The following is a 16,203-nucleotide window of genomic DNA, read 5'->3' on the forward strand; positions in this document are numbered from 1 at the left end:
AGTTGTGCTTCTCTACTTATATTTTGTATTGGACTAGAATATTCTGCTTATGATCTACTGATGTTGATTGGTGGTTTCTTGTTTTATTGTATTATGCATATGTTTTGCTTTGTTTTTTTTTGTAGAGTACCATGCAGTGAATCCTTGCTGTAGCCATTTTAGTTGCCTCTTATGACTTGCCGGCACATAGCCAAACAGGGCTAAGAGTGAGTGATGTGTGTATGAGTGTATGGTGCTTTGTCTGGGCTGCCGTGTGTGGGATTGCCAGCCTGGTGTATAGAGTTAAGTTGAATGTATCTGTGATTTTTATAGTTAGAAATATTACTTATCTGTTTTTATTGTTTTGTGGCCGGTGGTGCAGGAGTGCCAGCGTCTGATGGTGGACAACCGCAGCCTGAAGAGTAGTGTGGGACCAGCAGCGAGCCAGACACAGCCTGCAGTGACAGACTCCTCCCCACAGGTGTCACAGCTGCAGCAGCAAGTGCAACTGCTTACTGCACAGCTCAATAAGGTGCTTCATGACACACTGAGCAGTCTTGTCCACCATCATGTGCTTCATCATCCTGCCTTCACTGCCATCTTTCTTACTTGATGTTTGTTCCTTTCCTTCATAATTTACCTAAGTTGCTATATAAATGTGATCTCTGCACTCTCCAGCCTTTCTTGAGAGCACTCCACAAGGATTGGCAATAGGACTAGCCCATTTAAATCATGTCGTGTAGCTGTATGCCACACTTCACCTCCATCCCATCAGTTTCCTTTGCACAGTTCTGCTTTCACCCACTATACAAGATGCACCTCTCAAGTTTGTTGCACCTTTGTGATTCACTTGTAAGCACGCTTCATTTAGGCAGTCCTCAACATCTGCTTGTGGTGTTTATGGCATCTCATGTTATAGATTTCTTTTTATGTGCTCTTAAAAGTCTGTTCTTCATACCCATCATCTTTTCCTCCCCAGCACTGTACAGTCTGGCACTGGTCTTACTCCCACAGTTATTTCAAGAACACTAGTCTTCCCCAACCCTTAACAAATCTTCACTTGCTACTTTCACTTCACAATCATGTTACTTAAGATCAAACAATTTTCTTAGTTATAATTATGATTATTTTTATAAATATGTATCATAATGATTTGCTTGAATGATTATTTACATGAAAAGATTGAAAACTTTACTAAAATATTTCGCTAGTTTTCATCTTCAAAAATATCTACATTAAAACAAATTTTCACGCTGTTGTCCTTTGTTGTACTTGTCACTGTTGCACACCTCCTGGGACATGGCTGCGTGCATTTTTCAGGTCAAGTAAGTATGTTTCCTTTGGGTGGGGTGTTACTTGAGATGCATCACCACTGTTAGGGGTGCCAGGTTTGTGACTGCAGTAGTTAATGTGTGATATAATTTCTAAAAAAAAGTAGACAATACCAACTTGCTATTTTTGTTACATGAATTGGTCTTTGTCTTCTTAATGAGAAAGTCACCAGTGTCAGCTGCAGAAACAATGCAGACACACACAGCAGCTGCTTTTTTGTAGATCAACTGACCCTTTGCAATTTCTTCATCTTCTCACATCCTCACTTCAGGCAGAGCAGAGCCGCCACACATACGAGGCGGCCACCAGGCAGCTCGTGGATTTCCTTCATACTGTAAACTCCACCCTGAACAATGCCAGCCACCTGCACCCTGGCCACAGCCCCACCATCAGCCCCACCTGCTCCCTCAACTCCTCCGCCAGCACCACCACCACCAAGACCTCCTCCAGCGTCCCTGCCGAGGCTGAGGATGACCCGCCCTATAGGTTGGGTCGGCCCAGCACGCCGCCAGTGGACCCGCCCGCCTCACACTCTACGCCTGCACACAGGAGGAATGCGGAGGCCATGAAGAAGGCAGGCAGTGTGTGGGCGCTGCCGACTCATAACTATCAGCTCAAAAAGTAAGCCTTCAAGGTTCTTGTGAGGTATTATTCCTGATGTGTTGTTTGTTGATGTGTCTGTTGTGCCAGTGATCCTTGGAGCTGTGTTTAGGTTTATGCTGGTTCTTCTGGCATAAGTCTTAAAGATTTGTGTGATTTGTTATCCTTTGTGTGTTTGTTGTTTGTTGACATGTTATGTTTGTTGTCTTTGATTCTGTGACCTGTGTTTAGATTTATTTATTTTTTAATTTTGATTTGTATTTTGTTATGTATTGTGGGTAAGTAAGAGAGTGAAAATTGATTAGAATTGGATATATTAGATTAATGTTGTATTTTGTCCATATTTATGTAGTTTTTATTTTTATTTTGTTTTTTGTAGAGAAAAAGAAAAGTATGTCTATCATGATAACTGACAGCATTTCATTTATGCCATCATTGAAAACTCAGAAAGATGACTGAGATATCAACCCTGATGGCTTATTGCATTTTGAACAATAATTTTTCCTCCCCTAAGAACTGAAATCAGGAGAAATTAACTGTAAAACTTAAAAAGCCAGTGTATGCTGTTCATCTTTTCTCACCTGCTGTGCCTGTGCAGGGTGAGCCGGGCTGCCAGCACCCACTGTGTGGCGACTGCTGCCTCAAGCTACCACAGTGAGCCCACAGCAGCAGCAGCCGCCTCACCAGGGCACGAGAGGACAAGGCCACTCACCACGGACTTCCTTGCCTCCCGCGCCAGGGAACTCCTTGCCTCACTCAAGTCTCTCATGAGAAGTGACAGTAAGTTACCGAGGGAAGACTTTGTTTAATAATATTGCTCCTTTCTCTCAGAATGATTAGTTTTATGTTGTTTTGAAGGCCGGAATGGTAGATGACACATTTAGTTATTTTAAGATGGAATTTGATTTTCTATGAATGTGTTGTAGGCTGCATTAGGTCTCTACAAGAGTGCAAGACTTTCCCTTTTCACCTGGTGCCAGCTGAGAGTGTGAATGAGGAGTGTAGTGTGTGGTGGTTTGTCTGGGCTGGCCTGTGTGGAATTGTTGATCTGGTGTACATGTGGATAAATGTGACTATTACAAGTATTAATCTTCTTAGTGGTCAAGAGTACAGGGACCTCTGCACAAGTATTTCATTTTACTATGGCTTCCTGTTTACATCCCAAGCTATGTTGTGTTTGGGTGGCTGGAAATTGTACTACTGATTTATCATAACCACCAAGCCTTAACTGTTCTTTTACTTACAGGAAGATGTGATAGAGAAGTATTATAACCTTTCTTTTACCATCCTAGGCTGCCATTCTGCCACTCTCATATTCTGTCTATGATCTGTTTCAACTCGCCAAGTCTTCAGTTAATGTCAGCTTTTGTGGTAATCAAGATATTTTTCAACTTTGGTCTGCTGTAAACAGTCATAGTGTACCCTGAAAACTTGTACACTTTCTTTAACTGGTGCTGCTTTTGTGTGTTGTATGGGTGACTGAACTATATTGTGCATCACTCTACTTCAATCTTCTTGCTACTGTCTTTCACTTCTGTTTCTAGTATGGTTTATATTTATTTTATCTTTATTCTTCTCATACACCAAGGAGACAGACCAATGGTTCTATTTATTTTATTAGCATCTTTTTATGCACAAGGGAAGCAGAGGACAAAAAACAAATTCAGGAGAAAATTATCTACTATTTGTCTCTCCCAGATATTAAAAGTAAGAATTTCAAAGTAAGAATTCATTCAGAATTAAATGAAATGCCTCACTTGTTGGCTTGTCTCCCACCTCTCCACTTTCTATTGTCTTTTCATTGTTTCAGCAATTCCTTCACATTGTTATTGTTATCCTTCAAAGGTTGAATATCAGTTCTCTAATGCACTATTATCTTACACACAACATGCAAAGTGTTCCTTCACTGTGCTGACCAAACATGCTGATAGTTTTGTGAGATGTTGTACTGTTAGCCATTACAATAGAGCCAGCTTGTGTTTTACCATCGTACATCTTTGTGAGCCTTTTATTTCATTGTATTATTTTTCTTAGCCATTTTGTTGTGTTTGATACAAGTCCTTCTTAGAAGAAATATTAATAAGGAGTAGAAAACATATATAACTATCTCTTACACTTGAAATTTTTGTATTGAAGTAGACCTCTGTATTAAATGGGCAATTCCTTCTTGCCATCAGGTGTTTTGAAGCTCAACTTGGAACCAAAGAAATCCACCAGTGGGAGGAACAGACACAGCAGCAGCAGGAGCACAAAGACTGACACCACTCCCACACCAGACACCGAGACACCAGCCAAGACCCCCACCATCATAACAAACCCCCAGAGTGAAGAGGCTGAAGGCTGCAGGAGACCCACCACCCTCAGTTTGCCCGGCAGTGTAGCAGGGAGGGAGAGAACCAATGCAGTGCCGAGCGAAACCAATGCTAGTCCGACAGTAAGTCAAAACCCTGATGCCGCGAGTACAGCCACAACGCCACCCCCAAGAATTGGAACGGGTAAGACCAGAGAAGACACACTCCTAGCCCAGTCATCTGCAGTGAATGGCAACCCACAGCCACTCAGGTAAGCTGCTCTGGTTTTTGTGTTTTCTTACAGGTGGGTGTGTAGGTTGTTGGGTCTAAGTTTGAACTTCATGTTAGTATTATTGTTGTGTATGGGTTGTCAGGTACTCTTGAATGCACCTCACACTTACTCTAGTGACTAGCGGCACACTCCCCACTAATACTTGCAGGAAATGCACTCCACTAGTTACATGATTAACTGACACTCAAGGCAGCCATCAGTTCACTCTTGTTGTGTGTGTGTTGTTTTTATACCCACATCTATCTCCTGTGTTCAAAAAGAGGACTCCACAAAAGTTATGATATTGGTAGTACATTCATTTCACCACCAGTCATACCTTACACTATGGAACAGAAAAAAACTGAAGAACTAGTGTATACTTTTGAACTACACCAAAATTGAAATGAAGATAGATTTTTGTCATTACACAAAAAAAACAACACAGGCATGAAGATGGTACAGAGGTACAGTCTGTACAAGATGCAGTTGATGAATCTGGTGCTTGGTGATTACTACTAAGGCTTACAAATAGAGAATACTGAGGAAAAGTGCAACATAACCACTGTCACTCACTCATGCACTCACCCGCTCACTCACACCTGGGAGCACTTTTCCTACTAATGTACGTACTAAGGATGAACTCTCGGTATTAGTCATCTGTACATTGTTTTCTCAGGAAACTGTGGACGTAATGTGGTTATTTAGAAATACATTATAACTCAGAAGTATTGACAGGCTCCTTGTGGCCACTTTACTGCCACTGTTCCTTGAAAAACAATCCAAAGGAGATAACAACCTATGATATGAATCTAGGACTCCCTTGATGCTTCTCAGGGACTCTCTCATCAGGGATAAAGGTGTTATTTTCTGCCACCCTAACCTTGGCCAGGATAAGCTAAGCCATTGCAGGACAGTGGACAGCAAGACTCCTCCTCGGCCTGCTGCCTTAACTCTCTCTGCACATCTCCCAACAGCCTCATGGTGGTAGGTGAACACCCCTGCACCCCAGGCGACAGCCGCTTCTCTTCCCTCCCAATCCGCAACCACCTCTCAAGAACTCTCACTGACGCGGACCAACGGCTGGTGTGGGTGTAACTCAGACCACGGATGTTTGGTGATGGTGGTGGTGGTGGTGGTGGTGGTTGCCTCTCATGCATGAATTTCAAGGGGTGTGGATGGTAAACATGTCTAAGGTGCAGCATCCTTACCTGAATCTCTCAGTCTTAAGGCTGCTTTGGTGTTTAACATTTATGGGTACCATTTTTTATCTCCTAATTATTGATGATGTATTTATTTTCACTATATGACCTTTGCTGCACACATAGAGCTGTCTGTCTGTATGTATGGTGGGATGACGTCCCCCAGAGGGGCATTGCTGAGATCTGGAATACAATTTCAGAATTTTTCCATCACAACTGCAATGTGTGCCCAGGCCATGTCTCTCCCACCACAGAGGGACTGGTAGTTGTTACTGTTTGCAGGAAGTGTTCTTTACAGCCAGTCATTGTCTCCAGTTGGTAGTGGGTTGTGGAACTTCAGGTGTCTGTTAGGAAAATTAAGTGTGTGCTTGTAAAGTTTCTAGAATAATCTTAGGTAAAGTTATCCTCATTCAGTCTTTAAATATTTGTGTTTGGCAAAAGAATCAATGCTATTCAAAATTGAGGTTGAAACAGAAGATAATTGTGCTGGTGCTCCTCCTCTGTGTCTTGCTTCAGTGCTGGAGGGTCTCAGCAGGGGTGACTAGCAGAAATGCTGTCAAGTTGTTGCCTTCATCTCTTCACTCAGTACATTACTCTTCACTCTCTCATCCTCTGTCTGTCCTCATAATAATGTGTCATTCTGCTATCATTTATATTCTAAAGTCTCCCACTCATTTTTCTCTTTTTTACTCGCAAACATCTGAAAAGAAAACGTCTAACCTTTCTATCCTCTAGATACAACTTTGCCCTCCCTTATTGTTTTTCTTTTCTTTCTGCATTTCTAGAATTCCCTAAGTTTTAGAAGATATTTGTTCACACTTACTTCACACTCTTTTTTTCTACTATGGACATTCAGTTTCTCAGTGGCTGACCAGCTTTCTTATTTGAGTTTTATATTCCCTCACTTGAAATAAGCAAGGGAAATATGAGTTGGGATTGAGGTGACTAATGCTTCATCACAAAGACCAAGAAGAATTATTTTTTTAACATTTTCAGGTGACATTCTTGTTTGTCTCAGTCATTACAAATAATTCATTGGCCAGTGAGTCACAGAGGAGTACCAGACTCTTTTGAGGTATTGATCTTCACTTGCACTTAATGCAGTTCTCAGCAAGTCTGATGTTCTCATGCTGGGTGAAGGTTTTAGAATATATATTTCAACTGGCATCTGAAAGTATTGCATACCTTTTGTACTGGAAGGAAGAAGGATTAGGATGGACAAGCTATTGCAATGGGACAGCCAAGAGCACAGACTGTCAAAGGCTTGTGTACTTATTGTGTCTTCTTTATGAAACTTCCAGAGCAGCTGATGTCTTCTCTTCTGATGGTGACTTCTGAACCTCAATTCAGACCAACTTCCAGTGACCTTATATACTTTACATGTTTTTGGTTATAGACAAATGTAGGAGTATTTAGTTTCCCTAAAAAGGAACATGTTGTATGACCACAAGAGATCGACCATGTACACTGTTCTTCGCAGCCAAGCCAAGGTGTGAGAACTTGTCAGTGAGGATTTAAGTGTCTTAATGGTGGTGTGTTGTGTTGGTACTTGCACTGCACAGCTGCTGGAGAAAGATGGGAGGTGCTCAGACACACCCATGTATTGCTTTAGGTGATACATGAGCTTAAGATTAATTTCTTAAAAAGAAAATTATACCTACTGTATGTTTTTCGTGTAGTATGGCTGGCCATTACCCACCAGTAGCCAAATTCTTGCCTATGTGTGCTTCAGTACTTTCTTGATCAGCTGTGCTGCAATTATTCCTTACCAGTAGCTTTGTGAAACACATTAAGTTTTATCATGCTTGATATGATGTTCAGCAAGAACTGATTTTAAAACAAAAGGATCTACAATTAATATGTAGATTACTTCATAATTTCATTTATGTATTATATTGTGTAACTGTGTAAGTATGTCATTCTAAGACACACTTGGTTTAATGTCATTACAATTCTGTATTTAAATCAGTTCCTGCTTCTATACCAAAGATATTGTCTGGTGAAGTCTGGTTTAGGCTTTTTGCTGCTGAGCCTGAAGTGTGTGAGAAAGATCAATGATGTGTTCATTGTATTTTCATGCAGTAAGGCAACCTACACCATCACCAAGGACAAGAGGCAAGGTGTGTTTTATGTCTACTCACATAGGGAACAGAACAGTTGTGTACACACTACTAATCAAATAATTGGACATGTCCTGTTCTCATCAGTCATTCATATAATGGGACTTTTTCTGAAGGAGAGGACCTGCTTGTAGTAGAATAGTGAATATTGTGAGATCTGATTTAACATAAGCATTACTTCTATCCATATCATAAGCACAGACAGCACACAACTTTAGCAAACAGTAATGATGTGAGTAGTGGTACGTGGTGCTGCTCTGATGTCGAGCTTACACCTTGGCCTGCAGACAGATGATGGGCATTAGCAGCCTGCCGATATGACAAGAATCATGAGTGTCAGCCTCCATTAGGAGTGTGTGTTTGTGTGTGTGTGTGCACATGTGTGTAGAAGTTAGAATGTATTAAAGGAATATGTACAATCATCGGTATTTGATGCAGCTCTGTTCAGTCGTCCCAAGGAGTGATGTCACAGTTCAGTGAATTTTGTATCAGTAAACAGAGTAGAAATTGATATGCAGACCATCAAGCTGCTTTGCATTCAGAGTTCTGCAAAAACCAAGAAAAGCTGAGATGCAGTAGGTGGAGTTAGTTATCAGATGCCTCCAGACACAGAGTTTTTGTACAAAACATTGTGTAGAGTAAAGCATCACTTCTTAGGGCAATTGTACATGTTATCTTTTGTCACTAAGGACATGTTATTTTTAAACTGCAGTACTGAATGGGCATTAGTGTTTACTGATAGAAAGTCGTTTGTGTTCATTTGTTTGTTGTGTTGAGCAAGGTTATAATAGGCAGGAGAGGAAGGTGGTGTGTGTGTGTGTGTGTGTGTGTGTGTGTGTGTGTGTGTGTGTGTGTGTGTGCGCGCACCCCTCTCCCTTGAAGACTTTGTAAGGAAGAGTTGTTGATCCCAAGGATTGTGTCTTTAGTCACTGATATCAGTCTGCTCCACAAGAAAACCTCTGAGTGTTGTATGACAACATTGGTTTGGTAATTATGGAACATTGTATATGTATATTTATTTGTGATGGAATGCTTTGTTTTTAGGAGTGACTTGGTTGTTTGGTGATGAGCTGGTGGTGCATGCATCAAGAAGTGGAAGTCTCTTTATGTATTGCTTTGAAGGATAACCTATTCTTGAATCTCCATCATGGTGTCTGATGAGCTATTCAATAATACTGTAGTAGAGTACCTCTTAAGAATTCAACTCTGCAATAACCACAGACACAAAGCTTGTAGGGACCCACTAAGCTTTCTGATCCGTCCATAGATTGTAGTATTCCTAGGGTGCTGCTGAAGTGCTTTATTAACAGAGATTAACACGTCATCACTTGAAGGTTATGTCTGACACAAACATTTGTGCTGCACAGCTCCTATGCCGTCCTTGTGGCATGTATGCCTATCTAACAGAGTACCTAAGCCTTGCCTGGTGAGCTTCTTGCCAGATCCGAAGTGAAGTAACAAATCTGGCATATGTTCCTTTTATTTATTTTCTTTTTATTCCTCCCACCCTGTCTTTCCCTGCACTATGTGACATTTTAAGTTTTTAGTTGTATTTTCTTTCCGTGACATTATGAGTGGCGGTGTTTGTGCCTCAGTTGTGGGTTGTGTCTTAAAATGGAAGCTAAAGTTGAAAAGTCAGCAAAGTGCCGTTAGTGGGAATCAGTCATGAGCATCTGTCATGGAATTTTTGTACTGTGAATCACGTCCTGCAGCAGGTGTGAGGAGGCAGGGCCAGCACTGTCTGGCATAAAGATTGGCCATTTGATCCTTCCCAATGTTTTGTGTAAGGGTAGAAATGGCGCTCTTCCTTTGACCTCAGCAGAGCCACATAACCTTTGTAGGTTAGCCTTTGAAATCTCGTTTGACCGTGTACAGCATCTCGTACATGCTCTACTGAGTTTATAAATTCATGTTTGTAATATACGGCAAACTAGGAAAAAAAAATAAAATAAATAAACCTCTTTATGCTGTATAGGAATCTCCATAGATACTTTGTCTATATAGAAAATGCTAACTGGTAGTTGAAATACATGCTTGTGTAAATGTATAAAGTTAAACTAAAGACAACAATAGCAGATTTTGAACAATTAAGATAGATAGGCAGAGCTGTAGATGCCGAGTAGAGCAGCTCTGTCCAGTCAGCAAATGTAGAGTGAAACATTTGTCTGCCTCAGCCAGCCTGGGGGACTTGCAGCGTGTGATCACATCTTGTTTAGTCATACTCAGCTAACATGCCCCACTCACTCCCAATGTATTTAGTGTTTTTCCTCAATCTCGATTCATCTGATATGAGAATGTAACAAAACCTGACGAGTGACAGATTCTCAGCAGATCAGAGATACAGAGTGAGGGAAGATGCTAAACACAATAGAAGAGTGACAGCCTGCTGGCCGCGTGGCCATGACTGCCTCCCTCGCCAGAAAGTGGTGCAAGAAAAACTACATTGAGATGGAGTCATTCTCAATTCAGTTCAAGGAAATCTTTACTTTTTTTTTCCCATGTGTTCCTTTATATCTCATTTTGGCTTATTCAAAATTCATATGTGAAATATGTTATTTTGATGCTTGTTTTGAGACTATTTATTAGACTACTTAACCATTTTAATGACTATACTACGATAACAATAGTATATTACAAGTTTGCCTGTGCAGCTAACATTTGTAGTGAATTACTTATTATCAGGTAGACAATGATGCACTGTACTAACACGAGCATGAGTATTGATTGATTGTAACACTCCCCAGTACGTACTGCAACACCTGTAGTGCCAGAACTGACATTAACCAACGATGCTGCAATTAAGTCCCAGCGTGTTAATTGTCCAGTGTGTTCAATTTCCTGATTGCAGTATTTATTGTGTATTCTGTTGTGGTATTATCCTTGTATGACCATTTCCACTGTACCAGCTGTCACCGGCTGCGTGACTGAAGGGAAGGTGTGTCTGTGCTGCGTGCGTTGTTTCGTAATGTCCCTTCAGTTTAGGAATGTTTACGTGACGGTGGCGTGACGATTAGTATTAGCAAACCTTATGGATTCAGTCACTGTTCATATGCAGCTTGCCTCGTGCATTATAGTATTTAGTGACAGCAGCGCGGGCATCAGGGCCAGTGCCACGTCCACGGGGTAAATAATATGCGAGGATTATGAAATCCCAGAAATCGGATGTGCCTGGAAAAATAACTGACGTCAGACAGGTTTCCTCATCGCCTGGTGGGGTCCGACACAGTACGGGGGTGTCTCGGTGACGCGACGCCTCACGTGTTGCATCCTTCTCTAGGAGGATCTGAGTTTGAATAGTATGAGGCGTGGGCATCAACACTTACTGCGTTACAAGACACCAGGTTAATGCTATGCATCCATTGTTGAGATGACAGTGTTGCCACCTCGATGCGGTCTTCGCTTCCCGCGGAGGTGAGGCATTTCATATTCACGCAAGACTCGGCGGCCTCTCGCGCCTTAGGTTTCTGCACCACAAAGTCAGGTCAGCTTTAATTGAAAAAAGGGGGGAAAAATCTGTACCGCCACCGGGGAGGCGCCCAGGAGGTGAGGTGCGTGTCCGCGAGAGGCGACCAGTCTTGCCGGTATTTTAGAAATGAAGTCAGTATTTTTTTATAGTATTCGAAATTAAAAATTAAAGAAAATGTGTGGTTTTTATTGTCACGAGTCGTTACATCATCTCGTCGCCAAGTGAAGATAACGGGGCGTGGACACACACACACACACACACACACACACACACATCAAGGCTACTTTACCATTTAAACACGATTCATTATTATCCATTACTCAAAACAAAACTTTATATAAAAAAATAACAAAAAACTTACCGAGATCCAGTGAGATACCTTACACACACACACACACCAAGCAGCGTGAGCGTCCTTCACTATGCATAATCATTGCTATACGAAGATAACGAAACGTTATCACCCAACACGGGCTTGGCCCGTGCAAGTCTCCGCGCCTCCCTTGGAACAGGTGCTCAGTAGGGGTAACGGGCGGATGGGTAACCGGTAGCCTAGCCAGCACCACCACACCACACCACCACCACCACCAGAACACCAAGCGGCCGCGACCTTGTGACCGACCACGTGGGCCTTTCTCCGTTTCCCTCTCCTCGTGTGGGCGGCCAGGGTGGAGGGGCGGCTGGGTGATGGGTAGAGATATGAGGGAGGTGTAGCTACAACTTGGTGGCCTTGGGGTGTATACTGCTAAGGGGTTTGAATGCATTTAGCTGTTCCTGCGGTCCCTAGGCTTGCTTGGGGAGACAGGCACAAGGAAGGTCATTTAAGATTTGAGATAACGGGATGTTTCAGGGTTTTACATGGGAACGATGGCGAAATGCGGTACTTTGTGTTATGAAATGTTAAAGAAAGGTTTGTAGATGATAGATGAATGGAAGACTGCGTGTTTTTGTTTTCATTAGATATTTTATGTCTCGTATCCATATTTAGACGGGATATTTCCGAGGTTTTCATGGGAACGGTGGTGAAATGCGGTACTGTGTGTGTGTGTGTGTGTGTGTGTTAGGAAATGTTAAAGAAAGGTCGGTTGTTGATAGATGAGTGGGAAAATTGTGCTTGTCTTTTTGTTTGATTTTTTTTTTTTAATCACATACTTACTGCTCTCGTATCCATATTTAGACAGCCATGGCAAACAATGTACTGAGTTTGTTAGTGTTACAAAATCATGAAAGCTTTGATTGACGTAAAATTCATCTCCACTTTTAACAAGACAGGATGTTGACGATTTCATCACATACACCGCAAGATAAAGTAACATACCATAAATAATAGGATAACAAAGGGCCACCAGGGCCCATCTAGGTTATCCTGTATCAGTCGCACAGCGACCTCGTCATCAGTACTTAAAGCGGTAAGCAAGTAGATATTATTAAGTTGAAGCTAGTACTTGGTGTTATGAAATCGGAAAGGCTGACTTGGCATTATAGTGACACGTATATACAAAGCATCGACTTGTATGATGATGAGAGGGAGGAAGGAGAGAAGAGGGGAGGGGGGATGAGTAACACTAAGCTAACCAATCACCGCCACGCTGTACCCGCCACTCTCACTCACTCACGTCACCCATCGCTCGCTCACTCACCACATCATGCCACGCCTAATGATAAATTAATATAAATGAATAAATGAAATATCGACCTTTACCACTCTATCACCCCCACTCCTTCCCACCCCCACTCCTACCACTCCCCACCCTTGTCATCACGAGTTTGTGTGTGTGTGTGTGTGTGTGTCGCGGGATGAGGCACCTCACTTCCCGTCCCGCTGCCGAACAAAGAAACACGTCAGGCTGCTGCTGCTGCTGGTTGCTGTCTTTTTTTTTTTTTTTTTTTTCTCTCTCTCTCTCTCTCTCTTTCTCTTTTTTTCCCCATCTTGTTTCTTGTCCACGCGGAATGGCTGGTGGCGGGAGGTGGCGGCTCGTGAGGAAGACAGGAGGAGAAAGAGAGAAGAGCGTCGTGAGCGCGGGTTGCAGCTCTCACTCTCCTCTCTCCCTCCCTCTCTCTATATCTCTCCCTCCCGTTCCTCCGCCTCCTCCCGTCCTCCGAGGCAGGCCACGTAAACAGCAGCAGCAGCAGCAGCAGCGTGCAGCATTTGTCACACGTATGGCAGGAAGCTATTGATCAACCACCTCAACTAGCATGTGCGAGGGATACTGAGCCTCGGCCACGCCTCCTCCTCCTCCTCCTCCTCCTTCTCCTGCCTACTGTATCCTCGCCTCTCCGGTGCTGCGGCCGCCTACGGGTTTACAGATCCAACACACCACCTCTTCCTCCACCTCCACCTCCACCTCTACCTCCTCCATCCATCGCCGGTCATTTCTATTTATGGCAACACTTATTTATTCGCTTCACTCATGCTTGGCCGCGCGCGCAAACACACACACACACACACACACAAGGTATTCACACAAGGCGACATCAATCTCGCTCTCGTCAGCCTTAGCAGTATAGGTCCTCTCTCTCTCTCTCTCTCTCTCTCTCTCTCTCTCTCTCTCTCTCTGGTTTAAGCCTCAGCAAAACAGAACACCTGCCTGCTTAAGGGAGGTAGGGGTCTTGAGGTGAGGTGGAGGGGAAGGGGGAGGGAGAGGAGACGGGGTAAGGGGCAGTACAAGCGAGAGTCTCTTTGCTCATACCCGCCAGTGCCTCCCTCTGTGGGCACCGCGCGCCTCCCAGTAACGTAACCTTGCCCCTCTCGCCGCCTTTTATAGATCCGTGTTGTTCGCTGCCTGTGTAATATTTGTCTCGCTTCTGCCTTCGGTGATTTGTTTGAATTGCCACCTCGTGTACGTAGATAGATAGCCTGTGTGTATGCATGAGTGTGTGCGTTTATGTACTGGTCCTTTGTATGTATGTATTCCTTGACGCGTGTGGTGGGCTGTGGGTGGGTGTGCGTGTGTGTGTGTGTGTGTGTGCATGTGTGAGTGTGCGTTCATCCATGCATCCACGCATCCATCGTGAAAGCCTGACACGTTGGGACTTAGCTCCTCTGCTCTTTATGGGCCAACTGTCATGATCTGTTGGCAACTTTTAGTCAATATTCCTTGCTATAGTTTTATTTATTTATTTATTATTTTTTCCTCTAGTATCTATGGAACACGTGCTGAAGTGACGGGCAGACGGTTAAACACTCTCTCTCTCTCTCTCTCTCTCTCTCTCTCTCTCTCTCTCTCTCTCTCTCTCTCTCTCTCTCTCTCTCTCCGCAGAGCCGCTGACGGAGGGGTAGTTGCGGGTGCCGACGAAGCCAAGGAAGGTCTTTGGTTATTGTGCAGCTTGAAGGTGAGCGCCCCGTCTCGGTTCACGTATATTTTAACGCTTTGTGTGTGTGTGTGTGTGTGTGTGTGTGTGTGTGTGTGTGTGTGTGTGTGTTCCAGGGTGTTTATCGTTACATGCGTCACAAGTGTGTTTACGATGGGAGGGGGGTGGGCGTCAATGTGCAGTGGGAGGTTAGAGGAAGGGAAGGAAAGGGGAGGAGAAGGGTGAGGGATGGAAGCAACAGAAGCAAGCAACGGTATAGCGCGGCACAGCACACAGCAATGACCACTCCCCCCCTGCCCTCTGTACACCTCGTTATTGCCTCCACACACACACACACACACACACACACACACACACACACACACACACACACACACACACACGCAATTTCAGTTCCCTCACCTTTTTTCATTAAGTTTCTCCAGCACGTCTTCAGGTGTGATGAAACTGTTATTATTATTATTATTATTATTATTATTATTATTATTATTATTATTGTTATTATTATTATTATTATTATTATTATTATTATTATTATTATTATTATTATTATTATTATTATTATTATCATTATTATGCTAGCAGCGGTAAAACTAATAGCACACAAGTTTGGCACATATGCATTACATATTATACACAGACACGCACGCACACAAACACACATAAACAAACTCACAAGTGTTATGGAAATGCAAACAGAGTGATGCATTACTGAGGCGTTGCTGGTGGAGGCGAGGAGACGGATGGGGAGAGATGATTGCTGGGGAGAAGAGAAGGGGAGAGAGAGAGTAGAGGTTGACGAATGAAGGTCTTTCCCCATCCCTACCACTACCACTACTCTCGCCTCTTCTTCCCCAAAACATGCGATATAATACAATAAAAAGAACACACACAAAACGAACAGCATTCTATCATGACAGCAAACACGACCACGCTACATTGTCTACTTGTCAGACACCTGTGCTACTTAACAAGGCATAACACCTGCTTACCTGTCATTTCACCGGTCTGCACCTCCTGTCCTCGCGTCCTCAATAACTTTCTCTCTCTCTCTCTCTCTCTCTCTCTCTCTCTCTCTCTCTCTCTCTCTCTCTCTCTCTCTCTCTCTCTCTCTCTCTCCCTGTTGTCTAGTTTATTGACGTAACAGCTTCCCCTTTCCAAAATTCAGAACTGTCTCCCTCTTCTCCTCCCCCTCCCTCCTCCCACACACACTCCTGTCATCACCCCAACACCCCGCACACAGGCACTCACCCCTTCCTAGCTCCTCCCAGCTCCGTGTTGCCTCCACCCTGCGATCTCTTCTTAAATCCCACTATATACACCTTCACCCCTTTCTAATAACCCCATGTCACCCCTTTCACTCACCCCTCGTCTGTTGTCCATCTTCCCCTTGTCCAATACACACGAATACTCCCCTTACCCTCCTCTCTCTTACCCTCCCGTCCCCTTCACTCTCCCCTCTCCCGTGTCACTCTTCCAGCCTAAACCTTTCCCATTAGCTCCGTTTTCCCCTCGCCTACCACCACCACCACTGCCGCCTCCGCCTCCCCTCCAGGAGAAACAACTGCGAGTATTGATCTCGTCTTCGTCTCACCAAAAATTCATTGTTTTGAGGAACTGTACCGTTGATACT

At 43.5% G+C, this 16,203-nt stretch overlaps 1 protein-coding gene across 6 annotated transcripts in view; it reads left to right on the forward strand.

The window, feature by feature from the left end:
• LOC123499681 overlaps positions 1 to 11,433 on the forward strand; it is a 22,882-nt gene extending 11,449 nt beyond the window's left edge. For 5 of the 6 annotated variants that reach the window (XM_045248064.1, XM_045248063.1, XM_045248062.1 and 2 more), the window contains 5 exons: positions 362 to 511; positions 1,583 to 1,932; positions 2,510 to 2,691; positions 4,089 to 4,473; positions 5,448 to 11,433. In XM_045248064.1, the coding sequence (XP_045103999.1) occupies positions 362 to 511; positions 1,583 to 1,932; positions 2,510 to 2,691; positions 4,089 to 4,473; positions 5,448 to 5,568 (1,188 nt within the window). In that variant the 3' untranslated portion in view covers positions 5,569 to 11,433. The remainder of the gene's footprint in view (positions 1 to 361; positions 512 to 1,582; positions 1,933 to 2,509; positions 2,692 to 4,088; positions 4,474 to 5,447) is intronic. The other variant, XM_045248067.1, reaches the window with a different exon arrangement.
• Positions 11,434 to 16,203: the final 4,770 nt, after the last annotated feature.

This window comes from Portunus trituberculatus, chromosome 50 (genome assembly GCF_017591435.1).
Source record: "Portunus trituberculatus isolate SZX2019 chromosome 50, ASM1759143v1, whole genome shotgun sequence".
NCBI classification, from domain to species: domain Eukaryota; kingdom Metazoa; phylum Arthropoda; class Malacostraca; order Decapoda; family Portunidae; genus Portunus; species Portunus trituberculatus.